Here is a 19,892-nt window from a genome sequence, read left to right on the forward strand (position 1 = left end):
TCTCTTTCACTTTCATCAAGAGGCTTTTGAGTTCCTCTTCACTTTCTGCCATAAGGGTGGTGTCATCTGCATATCTGAGGTTATTGATATTTCTCCTGGCAATCTTGATTCCAGCTTGTGCTTCTTCCAGCCCAGCGTTTCTCATGATGTGCTCCGCATATAAGGGAAATAAGCAGGGTGACAATATACAGCCTTGATGAACTCCTTTTCCTATTTGGAACCAGTCATGTCCAGTTCTAACTGTTGCTTCCTGACCTGCATACAGGTTTCTCAAGAGGCAGGTCAGGTGGTCTTGCATTCCCATCTTTCAGAATTTTCCACAGTTTATTGTGATCCACACAATCAAAGCCTTTGGTATAGTCAGTAAAGTAGCAATAGATGTTTTTCTGGAACTCTCTTGCTTTTTCTATGATCCAGCGGATGTTGGAAATTTGATCTCTGGTTCCTCTGCGTTTTCTAAAACCAGCTTGAACATCTGCAAGTTCTAGGTTCACGTATTGCTGAAGCCTAGCTTGGAGAATTTTGAGCATTACTTTACTAGCATGTGAGATGAGTGCAATTGTGCGGTAGTTTGAACATTCTTTGGCATTGCCTTTCTTTGGGATTGGAATGAAAACTGACCTTTTCCAGTCCTGTTGGAGCTTGCATTTTAGTAAGAGACAGAGATGTAATAATGCCAGGAAATTCTATGGCGAGAAGTCAGAGGGATGGAGGAGAGGATGTTGATAGTATATACAGGCTGTGAAGAAAGGCTTCTTTAAGTGACACTGAAGGAAAATCTGAAAAAAGTAAGAGAGACTGAACCACAGAAGAGTGTTCTAGGAAAAAGCAGCAATAGAGGTTCTGAGGAAAGAACAGAATGCTTGGCATATAGGAAGGAGGCCAGGAGGCTGGAGCAGCTTGTGCAAAGAGAAGGCGGTAAGAAGTGAGGTTAGAGCTGTAGTCAAGGTTGATCTAGAGCAGGGTTTCTCAACAGAGGCATTGTTAACATTTGGGGCAGGATAATTCTTTTGTGTGGGTCTGTCCTGTGCATTATAGGATGCCCAACTGCATCCCTGACCTCTACCCAATGGATGCCAGTAGCACCTTCTCCACTAGTTGGGCTGCCAAAATATCTCCTTCCTCAAATATTTCCTTGGCGTGGGGGGCGGGGTGGTGTGCAAAATTCCCTCAGTTTAGAACCACTGATACAGAACCACCTTTCCAAAAGTGCTTTCTAAGATGAAACTATTTTGCATCTGTGCTAATATAGTAACTGTCAGCCAGCCACACATAGCCATTGAGCTTTTGTAAGGCAGCTAGTATAGCTGTCAGTGAATTTTAAATTTTATTTGAATTTTAACAGTTACTTGTAGCTAGTGGCTACTGTATCAAATAGTGCAGTCTAGAGTCTTACAGCCCGTTGTAAAGACTTTGGCTTTAATCTTTTACCTCAGTCTGTATTTCCTATTCTCAGTCTCTTCAGACTAGTCACAATGGTTTTCTTGTTTTTTTATGTCTTAAACTTACCATGCAGGTACTTGCCTCAGAGCCTTTGCTCTTACCTGGCACATTCTTCATCCCCTCAGATGTCCGAGTGGCTGTCTTTCCCTTACTTCATTTCCCCTGCTCAGCAGTTATCAAAAGTGCTATCATCATCTCTTATCATCCTGTTTAAAATCACCACCTACAATGCCATGCTTACTTATTCTTCTCTACCTACTTTTCTCTATAACATTTATATTGTACTTTTGCACCTACCCACCCCCCGCCCCCACCAAGTAGAATGTGAGTTCTGGGATTCAGGGATTTTCTTTTTCTTTTTTATTGTCTATAAACAGGCTGGCACATAGTATGCAATAAATATTTGTTGAATAAATGAACTGTAAAGCCATTGGAGGATTATAATCAGACTGGATCGTTTTGGCTGCTGTTGTCTAGAACAGACTGCCAGAAAGGCAGGGAACTCAACTAGAAGATTAATAGTCCAGGTGAGAGTGGAAAACATGAAGTCAGGGATGACTGGAAAGTTTTGATTTGAGCAACTGGAACTGCTGTCTACTGAGAAGAGGAAGACTGGGAGATATAGGTTTCAATAGAAAAATCCAGAATTATCAAGAGAGATCTGCTTTCTGGAGAGTGTAATGATGCTCAAGAAGATTAAGCAAAGAATGAGTGAAGCAGAAAAAGAAGTACAGGTAGAGGGAGTAGCAGTGAAAACTGCATGGAACAACATGGCTGTTTTTGGCTAGAACAAGGACAGTACAGGAGCCATAACATGAAAAGAAAGTAAAGTCAGTAAAATTGTAACAGGAAGGGCTCAGCAATAGGCCCTTCAGGCACTTAATTCTTAAACTTTGAAGATTGGCTCTCCCCTTTTAACAGACATGGAAGTCTCAGCTCTGTGGGATGGGCTTAGTTGCCTTAAAGCTATCATGCTAGAATTTGAATACATTTGATCTCACATCTTTGAGCTTTTCTCATTTAACTACATTCTGGTAGTTTCACTGAATACTTCATGGGAAAAAAAAAGTTTTCTAGATTAGCAGATTTGGGGTATAAGATCTGGTAAAAATATTCATTCAACAGTAGTTGTTTAAAACCTATTAAAGGTGACTTCCTTAAATGCCCTGGAAATTGGGTTTCTAAGAAGGCTCTATACATTTAATAGTTTACCTGCTAGGGAAATATGAAGAACCTTGTTGATTTAGATCTGTGGTTTTCAAACATTAGTGTGTATCAAACCCACCTAGATGACTTAAGGACAGATTGGTCCCTCAGCTGATCAAAAATTTAGCATTTCTGTTTTCTTGGGGACAGGGCACAATGTAACTTACGGAATCCTGTGAAAGTGCCAACTCCTAACCACTGCACTGCCAGAGAAGTCCCCCAAATTTAGCGTTTCTAGTAAGTTCTCAGGTGATAATGCTGCTGTTCTGGGGACCACACTTTTAAGAATCACTGCTAGTAGAGAATGAAACATCAAGCAGCCATGTCTACCAGACTTCATCCTTGTCTCTGAAATCACTGATCCTCAGGCAAGTCTAACCCTCTCCACTTGGATATTATCAGATCCACTTGTGCCCCACATTTGTAGGGAAAACTGCATGACAGAATGGAAACTACATGACGTGGTTTTAGGAGGAAACATCAGATTTTTCATTCTCACCTCTGCATTTATTAGCTATGTGACTAGCCAGGTTACTTAACCTTCTTGAGCCTTCGTGTCTAAAAAGCACTGCTGCTAACCGTATTTGGGTTAACAATTAGAGGTAACATACATAAAGTAAGCTGGTACACAGTAATTTTTTCTCCATTTGCATTACCCATAAATAAGGCATAGATCTCTCTCCCATTTTTAGTTTTTATTCGAAGTAATACTGGATTGCCTCCATTTCCGGTATGGGTAGATATACAGCCCAAATTTCTGGCTTCATTATCGGTTGATTCTTGAAATCAGTATGAATTTTATGCTATGAAAGCAATTTAACTCATTTGTCTTGGAAATGTATTTAACATTCGATTGCTTCCCAGCATTCCTCAAATTCAGAAAAGAAAAAAATAGGAAGTCGAGATAACCCCAGTAACTTTATATCTAAATACCTCAATGCATTTATTTAATCATCTAAGATCATATGACCATGAATCATAGATGGTGAATCCTAGATCTCAGCTCTGGAATGCTTTAATAACTTTCTCATAGTGTTTTTCAAAGCATAACATTTGTAATATTTGCAAATCACCATAATTAACAGAATATCTATTCTTTCATTTGCAGTGCTATCATCGCATCAAAGAGCTTCTCTTTCTACTTCAGCTCTCACTTAAGTTGAAAATTATAGCAAAAAGTATAGGAGGTTTACCTTTGTTAGTGAGCCAAAAGAGTAGAAGCCCTCATGACCAAGGACCTCCTTTTAGGTACAGATTACTGGCTTAAACATGTTCCCACTGAGGTGCTTCTGTAGGAACCAATTATCATAATGTACATCTTATTTCAAAATGACTTCACAGTCTTTAAGTTCCACCAGAGGCTCTTCATCTCTGAAGAATTACCAATGTAGATCAGTCCATCCACTGTCCTGGAGAGTTCTGACATTTGTCTTTCATGTACTAAGTTTGCAGAGGCTACTATTTCATACTGAAACTACTTACCTGAAATAACTTTAGTAAACAGTGTTCTATCAACTTGTAATTCCTGCATATGGACATTAGTTCAAACAATGTCTAAAAATATCTATTTTGTGTAAACTTTTAGAGTTTTGTTTTCCATGTATTTTAAAATCACTCAATAATCTGAATATAGTAATATTAACTGAAATACCTCATTCTCTTATGAAGCATAAATTTATTTAACATTTACCTTAAGCCTAATTCCTTTTGAAGTAATGTGCTACATAAAACTGAACACTTCATTACCAACAAGGACAATGTTTTATTGAACAAATCTATGTACAGTACAAAAAATTTCTTGAAATGAGACACTATTGTTGATTTATTGCAGTTCAATGGCTCAGTTTTAATTTGTACTCTTATAAAATGCAAAGTAAAATAATTTAATGTTCAACAAGGAAGCACAAATTTCCTTTCTTGCTGAATCTGTAATACCTTTCACATATTAACAATTCCAAAATGCATATGCAGCATTTAGTCATTCTGAAAAGGTGTTTTACAGTACCAAATAAATTAAAAAATAAACACTACCATTCTTTTTAGGTTTTTCCACCCATACTACAGTTTGAACCAAATATGAAAGGAGTACAGCTGTACTTTCAAGTGTGATTTGAAGAGAATCACAAGTTTGATGTTATAAGTTATCTTTTCATTATATAATTGGTGGTTTAAAAGAAAAAAAATATGGCTAAAGCCCAAAGTACCAGTGTCCTTGTCCACGAAGGGTCTCCTTTTCTATCTTCTCCATAATATCTGAGCAGCAAAATTTCAGATTTGCTATTCTTTTGACCTTACTGAAACATGGCAGAAAGCTAGTATTTAATATTTCAATGGAAATTTTTATTTGACAATGAAGGATTGAAACCTGGTCCATGTAAGATAAACACACCCTTAAAATAGAAGGAGTAGAGAAGAAAAAGAGAAGATTTTGAGGAAAAAGAAGAAAGCTTCCTTGTCTTCTGAATCCCACATTAAAAGTGTTAGAAGTTTATGCACCTCGTAAAAGCAAAATGATGTAAGTTTTATAAGGCATACATAAGAAAATGCACATATTCTTTCAATAGCAATTATTTGATAAGAGGTTAGAAATAGAACATTGTGGTCCAATAGAATTTTATAAAACAATCCCTTGATGTATAAACCAATTTGATCTCAGTCTTTCAGAAAGTTTTCCCTTAGTAAAACAAAAGTAGAAATAAAACCTCAAATTAAAGACAAAAAAATAACAAGTGGAATATGTTTAAAATATTTTGGTATGAACTACAGAATGAGTGAAAACAATTTGCAGACATGGATTTATGTCAATAGTTACAACTTATAAAAAATAAAAAGTTAAAAATGTGATAAAATGTTAAGCTGTGATTTTAAACTTCTGGAAAAGATACAAAGCAGAAATATTTCAAAATAACTTCATTGCCCATATGAACTAGTCTCCAAACAGGCTTTTTTATTACATGACTGAACTGAAATAGAACTCAAGTATTATATTTTAGTATCAGGAAGCATGGAAAATGGTTTTTTCTTTAGTTGACCTTAAAAGACATAAAAATCTGATCAAGTTGTTTATCTTATGTTATTTAAATGTAAAATCCATAGCCTAATATAGGCTACATAACAAAACAAAAACCTGATTTGACTGAAATGGACTGATGACTATCAATTGCATAGTAGTAAATGCCTATGATAAATAATAAAATTGGGACATTATTTTAGATATCTGGTTTACCATGACCTGGAAATCCTAATTTAATATGCTGCCCACGAAGAAAAGTCTCACTTCCTTAGTGGCTTCATTTAAGAAGCTTTAATATCCAAAAATTTATAATGTAGGGTCTCATGAGATTATATACTTTGAACAAGAATATACCAGTTGGAATAACTGGAATATTTGGTTGACATATTTATACGTTAATAGCTCTGTTTTTAAGGAATCTACCTTTGCAGCTTTTGTTCATTTTACCCCTGCTATAGATTAATACCCTATTAGGTAAAAGGAAGTCTTTAAGCTTCTTCTTTTAAAGACTATATAAGTGGAACACATCGGAGAGGGTATTTTTAAAAACTTTTTAAACAATTTATTGGCTATTAAGTTAAAATCTTCCTTAGGAAAATTACTGGTCATCAAAGAAAATAAATGCATCAATATATCTTACTGTGTTCTTGCTGTGCAAGTTTTTGTGTAAATATTTCCTTTTATATATAAAAATCACTATTCAGGCCAAATTTATCAGAAATAAATAAGAAAGCATGAGTAATATGGCTTATTTTAGAATAAACTCTAATTGAATAAAACCAATGAATTCTTGACCTGATTCTTGGCTGCGTATTTTTTTTTTACAGCCAGTTATTTTCATAGGACTGTACTTAGATAACTCACATTAATGTCTAAAGGACCTTACTATGAATCATCAAGCAATGTCCTAACACTACTCTATATACAAATAGAAATATCCCAGTGTGCTTATACCATTATTCACATTGAAAAATTTGCAATTCAGTGTTTTCTTTCAACTAAGACATCTAAGACAGCCTTTAATGGTCTTATATTCCTCCCATCTCTCCCCAGAGTTACGGATAGTATTGAGGCTGCTGCTTACAGCTCATTGGTATTATAAAAATGTAAAGTGGAAGGTTCTGTCAAGAGCTCATTAGCAAAGCACTATTGTTTTGCCTCCTGTTAATTTTCAATGCTGGCATGTCATTCATTGAACTCTGACCTAATCAATCCTCTGGAAACAAGTTACAATCTTTTATGGCTAGGATGGTGGTAAGTTTTATTCTGTCAGTTTCTAAATAATAATAAACCAAATAGAAATGGTTCTTTAAAGCATGTTTGATCCAAAAGAAGGACAAAATCTGATTACGCATGACAAGAATCCTATTTGTAGAATACTTTAAATTGTTTATTGTAAACCACTCCTTCTTTTATATATATATATATATATATATAATGGGTTAGTTCTTCCCTTTCTGTAAGGCCATAGCTGGTTATTCTTTTTGACTGGTTGCCTGAACATGTTTCTCACATAAGCGAAACTGAACATGCTGCTATTGATCATCATCAACTTCTTTAAAAAAAAAAATGTGGTTTCTCTGGATAACTGGTACTTTGGGAGTTTTGTAATAACCCTTTTGGAGTCTAAACCAGCACATCTCCTCTGTGGGTTCATTCTAGAAAATGTGCTTTGTCTTTATCTTTAGTAATCCAAGATCGCTCTAAAATTAAGGCCATCAGGGAAATAGCAAAATGATGATGCATTTTCTTGTAGTGCATTTTGCACACTACTGCTTGATCGACAGATCTTTCTGAAACATTTTTATCAGGCACCTGTAAAACAGAACACGTCTGTTAATTCATATTTTATAGATGTTCATCTAGTATTCTAAGTTAGATTTCCTGTTTGTTTATACCCTTACTCATTCAAAGAATATTAATATTAGTAGAAAAGTATGTTCTTCTTTAGCTCAGTTTTTCAATTATTTTGTTTTTAAAAAATTTTTGTTTTTGTAATAGAGGCTCAGCTTCACTTGTTTTATATTCTGGCATGCAGATGAAAAACATTTTCATCATAATTAGTTTGTCTTCAGATTTCTTATTACATAAAAACATAGAATGAAGAAAAGCCTCAGGTAGTTAAAATGTATGATCCAAAAAGTATGAAAAAACTGTGTTTAAGTTCTGGCTTCCACAAGTTCATAGGCCTATGCCTGTGCAAATTACTTGTGAATGTCAGTTGCTTGATATATAAAACAGGAACAGAACCTTATGGTGGTTATATGGATTACACGAAATAACGTATGGAGTAGTGCTTTATTATCTGTGTTATACAAATGTTAATTTTTTTAACCTTATGACGATTTATGGCATTTTCTACTTCTACAGATATACCTACTGAGAAGACAGCAGACTTACTTTCATCATCTGAATCAAATCCAAAGAGGGTCTGACATTTCTTTTGTGCAAGGTGAGCCTCAAGTGCTTCTGCATTACAGTAGGTGGTCAGGCATTTGCCACATCTTAATCTTTTCACTGATTTTTTACAAACGTTATCTTGATCAGAACAGGCATCTACCCTATCAGTCAGAAATTTTCTGCGTTTTGGCATACTAAGGTACCGTTCATCAAGGTAACTGGGAGGCAATGGTCTGACATATGGCTTTGTTAAAATTAAGCCATATGAAGTGTGTTCGCTCGTCGGATTTGGTTTGGAAGGTGCCTGAGATACTGGCAGGGTATTGTGTTCTTGTGGTACAACACTGGGTAAAATGGAACCGTTTTCTGTCCTGATTCTATTTGTATCAATTTTCAAAGCAGGATCTGATGAAACTAAAGGTGTCTGCTCTATTCCACTGTGTCCATTGACTAAATCATTAATACTACAATTATTTTCAGAATTTGGTTCTATGTCAGGCATCTTTTGGTCTGTCAAGCTTGTATCAGAAACAGTGTCATCAGAATGTTCATTTCCATTCTGAATTAAACTGTCTGTTTTCTTTTCCATACTTTCTATACATGTCTTTGGTTCTGTAATATCTTTCCTTGATTTGCTAGTAGAAACTGGCAGACTAGTAGTCTGTCTCTCATTACCAGATGAGTCTTTTTCCTGATGATTAGATTTTGAGTCTGTAAGAACATCCCAAAGAATTGCTTCACTTGGTTGTGCAGATGATTCTGGTGTTTTACTTAAATAATGCTGAGCTTCATGTTCATATAGCAGAGGAAGATCTTCAAAAAGCTCATGGCATTCTGGAAAACTACACTGAGCTTGAAATATCCTGTGACTTTTTGTGTGCTGAGCAAGTTGGAATGGCAGCTTAAATGATTCATTGCAATTAAAATGCAAACAAAAATACACATTTGGATAGCTGTGTCTATTAAGGTGATCTATAAAATGTTGAGAATCTTCAAATTGCCTTTGACAAAATTTGCATTTTCCTTTGCTCCACTTCATTACTGTTTGCCGCACATTTAAATCAGTTGGATGTACAGTCCTTGCATGCTTATTCAGAAATCCAATTCTTTTAAATATCCTGACACAGCCAAGAGCAGGGCACTTAAAATTTCCTTCTTGATCTGTTGCATATATGTCTTTTGGATGGCACACAGCTCCATTGATTTTATGAAGTACTGAACTTTCTTGATTCAGGTCATAGTCATCTTCTTCATAATCACCTTCCTCATCTTCTTCCTCCTCATAGTCATCCACACAGATAGGTAATGGCTCTGAGACATTATTTAAAGAAGTATCAGGGCTGCCATTTTCAGTAATGTTTTCAATAACATCTTCTGATACATTTACAGGAATTTCAGTGAATTCACCCACATGTGCAGGGATGACGTCTTTGTTTCCGTCACTGGAACCAGTAATAGTCTCTACTTCCAAATCTTTATTATCAGAATTCCCATTTTCAAATGAAATGAAAGTATCAGAACAATTCATTTCTTCTAAAGCAGGATTTTCTTGATCCTCTTGTTGAGCTGCAGCAATTTGCTGTCTCTGTATTTTCTTAACGTGATTCTTTAAATGCTTCTGCATAAGTCCTCTGTTTCTAAATTTCCTGCCACATATCACACATGAAAAACTGCCCTTTTTCTGATGAGCCTGGGCATGCCTTACAATGTGACCACCTAGAAATTCCTTGTTACATAACATACACCGATGCCTTGGGACATTGTGATCTACTCTGGAAGCATTAAGAGCTGTAAGGTTTTTCTTTGCGTTAATAGGGCCTTTTGGTTGCACTCCAGATATATCATCAGGATCAAGCTCTCCAGGGCTCTGATCTGTAAGAGAGTCAAGCCCTTCCTCTAAACTGTGCTGATCCAATGCCTTTTTTACATTACCTGCAGAATTTTCCAGTGCACTTTCATTTAGAAATCTAACTGCTGACTTATCACTCAGTAATGCTACACAGTTTTTCTTAATCATTATGAAGTTCCAGAATTCAGGATCAAAAAACAATCCCTTTTTCAAAATTGGAAGTAATTCAAAACGAACACGATTTTGAACACTACTTGTGCCTTCATTGTATTCTTCATCTGGACGTTTGTAAAGCTCTTCAACAGTATGATAAGCTTCCAAGGAGCGTTCAAGAAAAAATATCGAGAGTGCACAAATCCTGAGAATCTCCAAATCATTTGGTAAAAAATGTGCAATTGTTTTATAAATTAGACATTTAGTTTTGGGATCATCATGAAGATCTAGTTGTAGAGCACAACCACATATTTCAACACAAATTTGTAAGCCTTCTTCTTCAACCTGTAAAAGAAAAATTACCACTGAATACCTTCTAAAAAATCAACACTTACTAGTTTATCTTTTTAAAATACAACTCTGAAACAAAAGCTGAATAAACAAACATAGCATTCTAAACATGCAATTTTCTTCAATGGGTAGCCTTGTTTACTCTTTTTTAATATATAAATAAATTTTTATTTATTTTACTTGAGAATAACCTGGAAAAGATAGCATTTTAGCTTCAATTTATTTAATTTTCAAGTTTATGAGCCTTACTAACCATAATACAAAATATTATAACCTTATGGTGATTAAAATATAAATGCGTCATAAACTTATGGTGATTAAAGTTTATTACAAATCTAGATTTTTTAAAAAAAGGATGGGTTATGGAAACTCATTCATAAAGCTGCACTAAATAATATTATTTTACTTATTAAGTAATATTATTTATCAAAATAAGCAGAGAAATGTAATCCATATAAAGAAGGCAATTACAAACTTTCCAAATCAGTAAGGTATCAGAATAATGAACGTACTGAAAGTTATCTGAAAAGTACTCAAGCTTTGAAACTTTTACTGATGACTCAAATATAACTGCATCAAGCTTTTAGTTGGGAATTTGTTGATTATCCACCTGAATTCAAGTTATAAATAATGCCTCTAGTGATTTGGAATGATCTGCTCATTTGAATAGAAAGAGATAAAATAGTCTGTTTTTAACAGTTGTGTGTGTGTATCATATCGGCTGCATATGGTAAATTACGGATGACGGGGGGAACACAACTTTGCCATCCTCATGTCCTCTGAGTTCCTTACATGCTGTGTAACCCTTACTTACAGTTCTACAAGCAGACCTTAACTTTGCATATCACTTTACCTAGATGGTAAATTCCTACCTATCTCCTACTCAATCTTTGAGAATCCTAAATAGCAGGGACAGTATCTCATGTGGTTACTATCTTCTGTGGTTAGCACAGGAGTTGGCATATAAAGACCTTTGAATAAGTGTTTGCAGAATGAATGAGATCAGATATATTATACCAATTTTAGTCTTCTGTAAATCTACCATTTACAACTTGGAATCCTTTTCTGAATTTAAATTTCTTATTTCTTATTGTTACTTATCATTTCTAATGGTCAGTTACAAAACCTGCATAAAATTTTCCAGATACAGCAAATGCAAATCCACTACTTCAAGACAATTCATTCTTTTTCTCCAAAGTTCTATCTACATCCTCTACCTTTCTTCATGAATTATAATGTACTTAGTTGCTGAGGTTTAAAAAAATTTCAGGATCATCACAAAAGTGAACATGCTAAGGCTACTTTCTAACCTGAAAGCCTTTAACAATTCCACTACATTTAGGAATTGTTTCAAGTTTTAGTGTAATATTCAGTCCCTTCTGAATCTCTAGCAACCTGAACCCCACAGTAATTAAACTCTTTGATTAGTTTCCCCATCCACACTCTCCTGTTAATGCCACTGGACAGTTATGAGAACCAAATAATAAAATGAGGAAAAGAGGCTCTGTAAACTATGAAGTCCTCTACAAATATTAGTATTATCCTATTCTACCATTTAACACCCAGCTGAAAGCAGCCTCCTTTGTGAAGCTTTTTCAGATACGCTATCTGTAACGTCTCCTTCTGAACTCATACAGCATTCATTACCTGTGCCTCCTTTCACAGCACTGAGGCATATGAATGATCTATTCCATCAGATAAAAATGTTTTTAGTAGAGTGTATAAGAAATTAAGCACATTTTAAATACTTACTTCATCTTTGAATTTTTCTTATCATGTATTCTTAGGTTGACCATGCATGTGACATTGAGAAAGTTCTAAGATAATTGACTGAACTTCACCTATATTTTAAACTTTCTGTAAGAGTCTCTCAGTTTTTGGTGAAAAGTGAAAGTTTTAGTCACTCAGTCATGTCTGAGTCTTTGCAACCCCATGGACTGTAGCCCTCCAGGCTCCTTTGTCCATTGGATTTTCTAGGCAAGAATACTGGAGTGGGTTGCCATTCCCTTCTCCAGGGAACTTCCTGATCCAGGGATTGAATCCAAGTCTTCTGCACTGCAGGCAGATTCTTTACCATCTGAGATGAGAATCATTTGTTTAAAAAATATAGACAGAAATCTTTATTTTTAGAAAAGTTTTATAGGTGATTCTGATGCACTTCAAGTATTAAGTGCAAAATTTGCACTCTATAGCATAGATTTTTTTTTTTTCCCCATTTTTTGGTGACATGAGAGGTTAACTTTGATGATGCATTTAAATGACAAATCACTATTTAATAATGAAGCTATTAGTGTAGTTAGCTAAAAAGAACCTAAAAAGTCCTCTGATGCAATGCTTTATATCATCGGAATATGATACAAAACTTTGTTATCAGGGGAATATGATCATTACATGGTCATACATCTAATGAGTAATGCAGTAATAAATATGATAAATGCATAAATGTATAAAAAATTAAAATATATTATTTAATGGATGCTTCCTTATGTATTTAAAAGTAACCCACATAAAGATTCAGTTAAATGGAGCTATCGAAAATGTAAGGTAGCTTTATCTTTCCTATCTTTGTATTCAAAGTTCTGTTAGTATTTGAGGAGAAAAAGTAAAAAGATCTAAGGATCTACTTTCATGTGTATATAAGAATCTTATGTAGAACTGTACACACTTGCCAGTAGCCCATGAAAAACTTGCTTCACAAACAGGTCATGGATTTTTACTCTTATTTTAAATAAACATTTTAAAAATTTGTCCTTAGGTTTCAAAAATGCCTCAGAATTAATTGTTCCTTTTCATTCTAAACATCAAACTTAAAACTATGAACTGTATTTCTCTATGACAGTGAATTAGGTATTACCTATAGTTACACAAAGATCATCTGCAAATTAGTTAAGATTATATAAACAGGATTTAGAATAATGTTAAAAGTGACAGGCTTATTTAATTTTAAGAAAAGAGAGAACAGCTTCTTACAGAAGCAAGTTGTTCCCACATAAAACTTCACGTAACACTAAATTGGCTTTTTATCTCTTTTTTTTTCCAGTTATTTTCATTTACGTATAAGCTTTGTGTCTTGGGAGTTTGAGGTTAGGGGGAGGGGAGTATATAATATATGGAGAACGTGGCCTTAAAATCTTTCTTTACTTCAATTACATGATCAAATAAATTTTATGAGATGCAAGTTTCCGTGAACTGTCATTTAACTTAAAATGAAGGGATAAATATATACTATTTACCTCATCTTTAATGATTTTCATGAAAGGAAATATGACTCTCACATTAGTTGCTGTTCTTAAAAGCTGGTAGCACTGATCTACAAAAACTTGTTTTGAAGGATTAGACTTTAGCTGAAGTTTACTCCATATGAAAATCAACTCCCTGTAAATGAGAAAAAAGAGAAATATCAAAAATACAGTTTATTCAAATACAAACATTACCTGTCTTTCCTTTATTCTGTAGTGCCCTGGCTGGGATGTATACAAAGTGGGTGTAAGTGGATATTACGTTAACTCCAAGCTACTTCCAAAGCTACCTGTTTGGGACTAACAGAAGCTGGGGGAAAAGGAGAGATCAGACATTACGACTTGCAATGGTACAGAATGTATCCCAATCATATGCCAACAAACCTAAAGCGTCTCTAGTACTTGATCAAAACACATTCTAATTTCAATATACCAATATTAATGAGATTACTTAAAAAAATAACTTTGACCTTTAAATTAATATCCATTTGCAAATTTAGAAATCAATGTTGTACTTTCTGCAAAGAAGAAATGGTTCATACTTTTAAGATACCAAAAGTACTACATATTAAAAGTATTAAGTATATTATAGCACTGATTCTGACATTTTATGTTTTATACCATCTACTCTTCCATTACAGTGTAGTACTTTTAAAGGAACAAGCTATGGACCATTTAAAATATTTCACAGGTAGATTCTTTTCTAAAATATGGAGGGCAGAGGAATCTGGTGTGCTGCAGTCACAAAGAGTTGTACACGACTAAGTGACTGAACAACAACAACAGGAGCGAGGAATGGGTTCTGAGACAAAGGAAATTGTAAGGTATAGTTGAAATGTTTGGATATTAAATTTCAGCAAATTAGAATTCCTTGAGAAGTGTCATAAAAGTTACATAAAGCATCTTAGTCTAAAAAGTATTAAAATAATTGATGAAAATATATTTCTTTTAAAAGCAATATACTGATTATATACTTTGAGCCCAGCACTTAAAGCTATTAAATCTAAGGACAGTTTGACTACTATCATGAAGGTGCACATACTCTATTTAGAGAGACAATACAGAGAATACAAAACAAAAAATGATGGCAAGCAACACAGAAAGTAAAACCAAAATTTCACTTCCATTTCACACTAGCTGTGTGGGTGTTCCTAAGTTTCAGTTTACCGTCCACTTTTTTTTTTTTTTTTGCACACAGAATTCCTTTGAGAAGCTCATGAGGTTTCATAACATGCTCCCAAATCTCTAGCTCTGACTTCTCCAGTTTGCATAACTGGTTATTTCAATTTAGATTGGTTTCTATCACTTTAATCCATTTCAGTTCAGTTCGTTGCTCAGTTGTGTCCAACTCTTCGCGACTCCATGGACTGCAGCACGCTAGGCCTCCCTGTCCCTCACCTCCCGGCATTTGCCCAAGTTCATGTCCATTGAACTGATGATGCCATCTAACCATCTCATCCTCTGTCGCCCAAAGACACTAAATATTCCTCTAACCTGTTTGGTTTTAACCTGTTTGTTTTTCATAGTCTCTAATTTTTATTATACTTTTGCCCACAATTTTATCATTCTCAATGTTACCACCTTAGACCCTTTAATTTTCCATATGTACTTCTATAGGGGTTGCTAAACTAATCTGCTACCAGTCTCCTAGATTATTTCATTTAGTACTTGTTCAGTGTGCTTTCTGGTATTAAAAGCAACAGAAACATGGGTTTAGGAGTCAGAAGGATCAGGATATGAATCCTGGGCATTCTTCTAGGTTGGTTTCCTCAGTGTCAGTTAATGTGCTTTATTTATTCTCTTTTTCATTTGTTGATTGCTCTACTTGGAAAATAATTATTTCTAAGATGAGCTTATCTGTCAAAGTCCTTATCAAGTAACTCTTCATGAAAACTTTCATGAATACCCCAAACTAAAGTGATAATTATTTCAGAACAGATCTTATCTGTCTTACTGATTTCATGCCTTTCATAAACTTCCTTGTTTTAGAAGGCCTGTTTCCTCACATATTAATGCATTGTAAATCTTCTCAATGACACACTGTATGGTGGAGCTAATGGAAAAGAACAGGGATTGAGAATAAATGAGACCTACTCACCAGGCCTGCGTCTCAATCAGGTATTATATACCAATTGGGATGGTACGGCCCAGTCCACAGTGAACCATCATTTTCTAAGAATAGCCCTAATACACAGGGTTGGAAGCTCAGTGGCCATGCCTTCTATATGACCCTCCTCACTATTCCTGAAATATTAATCTAAGGATGGGAAACTGACCTCAGTTCAGTTAGAAACCCTGGAACGGTCTCAACTCTAAACTATGAAGCCTGGGGAGTGTTGCCATTCTTCTGGTCTACAAAAAGAAAGACTGAAGCCAACTGGCAGATCAGAGATACTTTTAAAAAACCCCAGCAATCTCAACATCCTTGTTAGCAGTTATTTTTGAGGACCACCCATATCTCTGCCCTTGATGTGGCTTGTGTAATATCCCAGTATTCATTCAATAAATGCTACCTTTTCCCTGAACCAGTTATTCCAACCCCATTTTGTTATTATTAATAGCTGTGTGGCTTTTACTTCTTTTATCCAGAATTTTCTTACACATAAAAAGCATTAAGACAGATAAGTGAAAACATCTAGGTAAAATGTCTAGTATATACTGATGTTTATTAAATTGCTCACTGATAGTCTTCTTTATGAAGACCAGAGGGAAACTTTAATGAACCTTCTGTTTTCTTTTCCCAAAAAGGGTCCTTACAAAAAACATAGCACTGGGACTTTCCAGTGGTGTAACAATCCGCCTTCCAGTGCAGGAGATGCAGGTTTGATCCCTGGTTGGGAACTAAGATCCCACATGCCTTGGGGCAACTAAACCCCCTCACCGCAACTAGAGAGCCTGCATGCTGCAGGTTAGAGAGCCCGCACCCTTAAAAGCCCGCGCACCACAGGTAGAAAAGCCTGCAGGCCACACTGAAGAGTCTGCACGCCTCAATGAAGACCCAAGTGCAGCAAATAACAAACAAAAAGCCTCACAGCACTGACTTGGTGTACAAACACATTTCCCAGGTAGCTCACTGCTAATATAACCATCAAGTTATCTAATTGCAGAGAGACTATAAAATGATTTATAGCCACCCTTACCACATAGATTTTTTTCATACTATACCCATTTTATAATAAGTAATATTTAATAGTAGAGGCTGCTCAGGTTTGAATCTTGGCTTCATTTACCCCATAAGATTGCTGGAGTAAATGAGATAAAAAATATATAAAGCACAGATTAATGAAAGCACTCAGCCAATACAAGCAGCTGTTATTATTATTTTATTATTGATGGTGAGAGAACTAGATTAGTAGCTTGTTTCATTGGCTTGAGTCAAGAATAAACCTGGACTGTACATCGAGTTTTGTCCTCAGAAAGGGGAGATGAAGTACAAGCTGAAGACCAAAATGAAACAGACAACACAGACCTTGTAAGCTGGAAAAATCCTGCTATTTAAATTACAGTGAAAATCAACTTTTACAAGAAAGAAGACCCTAGCACTCAGAAATATAAAGGAGAGAGGTGAAATAAGAGGGCAGGCAATCAGAACTCAGCCTACTCAGAAGAAAGGACAAAGAAGCAGGCTAAGGAGTCCTTTTTTGTTAGGCAGCTGGGAGGCACACACCCACCTTCTATTTTTAGAAGGTGACTGTGGCCAGGAGCAGGAAAGATAGGCTCTGTTCTATTTTTGAAGTTCCTCTCTAAAGAGTAGAAATTGGTTAGCCAAGAGAAGAAGAAAATAAAATGTTTTCCTGGTCATTTTTTGGTTTGTTTATAGGTGATTCCAGTTTACTTATAAGTATGTCAAAATGAAAGACTAAAGATAGTCTTAAATAGTTTAATAAAGCCAAGGGTAGAGAACATTCCTATCACCATAGAAAAGATATATTAAACAGTAATGACTATACACTGTTTCAAAATAATTACTATCAAGAAATGATAATACTTTGAAAACTACTTAGAAGTGTATGTTTTAACCACTATCTCCTGATCCTCTTCTCTATTTGCAACTCCAATTTACATAGTACACTTTTGAATAAAAATTTGTATAATCTAACTTACAGTCCCACAGAAGATAAGTCCACTAGTTTCTAGACCTAACTCTATTAACTAGCTTTTGACTCCATCTCTGAATCTAAAGATTTTAGTCTATAACATCTATATTAAATAAGTTTATCTTTACACCTCCTTCAAGCTATTCTTTTAAGTATCTAAGAACTTAAAATTTGAAAGCATTCATTAAAAAATATTTATAGCCCATACCATTTCATATTATTTTGTTAGGTAAATGAGACCTAGTTTTCTCTCAAGAATTGGTGACATGTAAAAGTGGTAGTATTGTGTCTGTGTGTACTGAGGTAGAGGAGGCAAAAGATATTAGGATTTTTTTCTAATTATTTTTGATTTTATCTAATAGTAAAATACTCTCAAATTAAATAGTCTTAAATTAAAATACTCTCAAACCACATTCTGAATTACATGATTACTTGGATCATGTAATTGGATGCTTCATATGTTCTAACAACTTTTTAATGGCTTTTTAAATGCTCAGAAAAACTAACAGTCACATAATATCATTTATATTAGCACCCCCTCACCCCCTAAATGAACTACTTAGCTATGAATCTAGCAAAATATGTATGAGATCTACATGAGGAAAACAAAAAACTCTGATGAGTGAAATCAAAGGAGTAAATAAATGAAAAGATAGTCTATGTTCATGGACAAGAAGACTCAATATTATCAAGTTATTAGTTCTTCTCAGCTTAATCTACAGATTCAACCCCAATCTAAATCCTGGTAGTTATTTTATGGATATGGACAAACAGATTCTAAAGTTGCTATGGAGAAATAAGAGACCCAGAATAGTGAATATAATACTGAAGAAGAACAAAGTTGAAGGACTGATACTACCTAACTTCAGGACTTAATATAAACTAACATAATGAAGACAGTGTTGTACTGGTTTAACAATAGACATATAGATCAATGGGAGAGAACAGAGAGCCTAGAAATATATATACATGCTGCTAAGTCACTTCAGTTGTTCCGACTCTGTGTGACCCCATAGACGGCAGCCCACCAGGCTCCTCCGTCCCTGGGATTCTCCAGGCAAGAACACTGGAGTGGGTTGCCATTTCCTTCTCCAGTGCACGAAAGTGAACAGTAAATACAGTCAATTGTTCTTTGACAAAGAAGCCAAGGCAATTTGGAGCAAATGGAGCAAATATCTTTTCAATAAATGGTGCTCAAACAACTAGACATTCACATTTAAAAAAAGATGAATCTAGACACAGATCTTGTGTGTTAAGTGGCTTCAGTCATATCTGACTCTCTGCAACCCTATGGACTGTAGCCTGCTAGGCTCCTCTGTGGGATTCTCCAGGCACAGACCTTACACCCTTCAGGAAAATTAACTAAAAAGGAGGGATCATGGTCTAAACAGAAAACACAGAAGACCTTATGTATGGTGATGCCTTTTTAGATATAACACCAAAGACATGATCCATGAAAGAAATAACTGACAAGCTGGACTTCATTAAGATTGAAAACTTCTCTGTGAAAGACAGTATCAAGTCACAGACTGGAAAAAAATATCTGTAAAAGACTCATCCAATGGACGACTGTTATCAATATACAAATAACTCTTAAAACTGGACAATAAGAAATCAAATAACCCAATTAAAAAATAGACTAAAGATCTTAACAGATACCTCACCAAAGAAGGTATACAGATGGCAAATAAGCATGTGAAAGCGTGCTCCACATCATATGTCATCAGGGAAATGCAAACTACAACTAAATTAAAACAACAATGAGATACTACTACATACCTATTAGAATGGCTAAATCTGGGACACTGAAAATAACAAATGTTGGTGAGGATGTAGAGCAACAGGAACTCTCATCCATTGTTAGTGGAAATGAAAAATGGTACAGACACTTTGGAAACCAGTTGGTCAGTTCCTTACAAAACTAAAAATACTCTTACCATAAGTTCCAGCAATCATGCTCCCTGGTATTTACCTAAAGGAGTTGAAAACTTATGTCCACACAAAAACCTGCACACAGATGTTTATAGCAGCTTATTCATGACTGCCAAATCTTGGAGGCAACCAAGATGTTCGTCACTAGACAACAGATAAATAAACTGTGGTACATCCAGAAAATGGAATATTATTCAGCACTAAAAAGA

General features: G+C 35.0%; 1 protein-coding gene across 2 annotated transcripts in view; it reads right to left on the bottom strand.

Annotated features, from left to right (window-relative positions):
* Positions 1-4,040: 4,040 nt before the first annotated feature.
* The window catches only part of ZNF654 (zinc finger protein 654), a 59,287-nt gene continuing 43,435 nt past the window's right edge, over positions 4,041-19,892 (bottom strand). The window contains exons 6-8 of one of the 2 annotated variants that reach the window (XM_010847917.1): positions 13,649-13,790; positions 8,063-10,409; positions 4,041-7,477 (exon numbers count right to left, since the gene is read on the bottom strand). In XM_010847917.1, coding sequence (XP_010846219.1) covers positions 7,470-7,477; positions 8,063-10,409; positions 13,649-13,790 — 2,497 coding nt within the window. In that variant the 3' untranslated portion in view covers positions 4,041-7,469. Of the gene's footprint in view, positions 10,410-13,648; positions 13,791-19,892 lie in introns of both variants that reach the window. The other variant, XM_010847916.1, reaches the window with a different exon arrangement.

Source organism: Bison bison, unplaced genomic scaffold (genome assembly GCF_000754665.1).
Source record: "Bison bison bison isolate TAMUID 2011002044 unplaced genomic scaffold, Bison_UMD1.0 scf7180017864258, whole genome shotgun sequence".
In the NCBI taxonomy this organism is placed as follows: domain Eukaryota; kingdom Metazoa; phylum Chordata; class Mammalia; order Artiodactyla; family Bovidae; genus Bison; species Bison bison.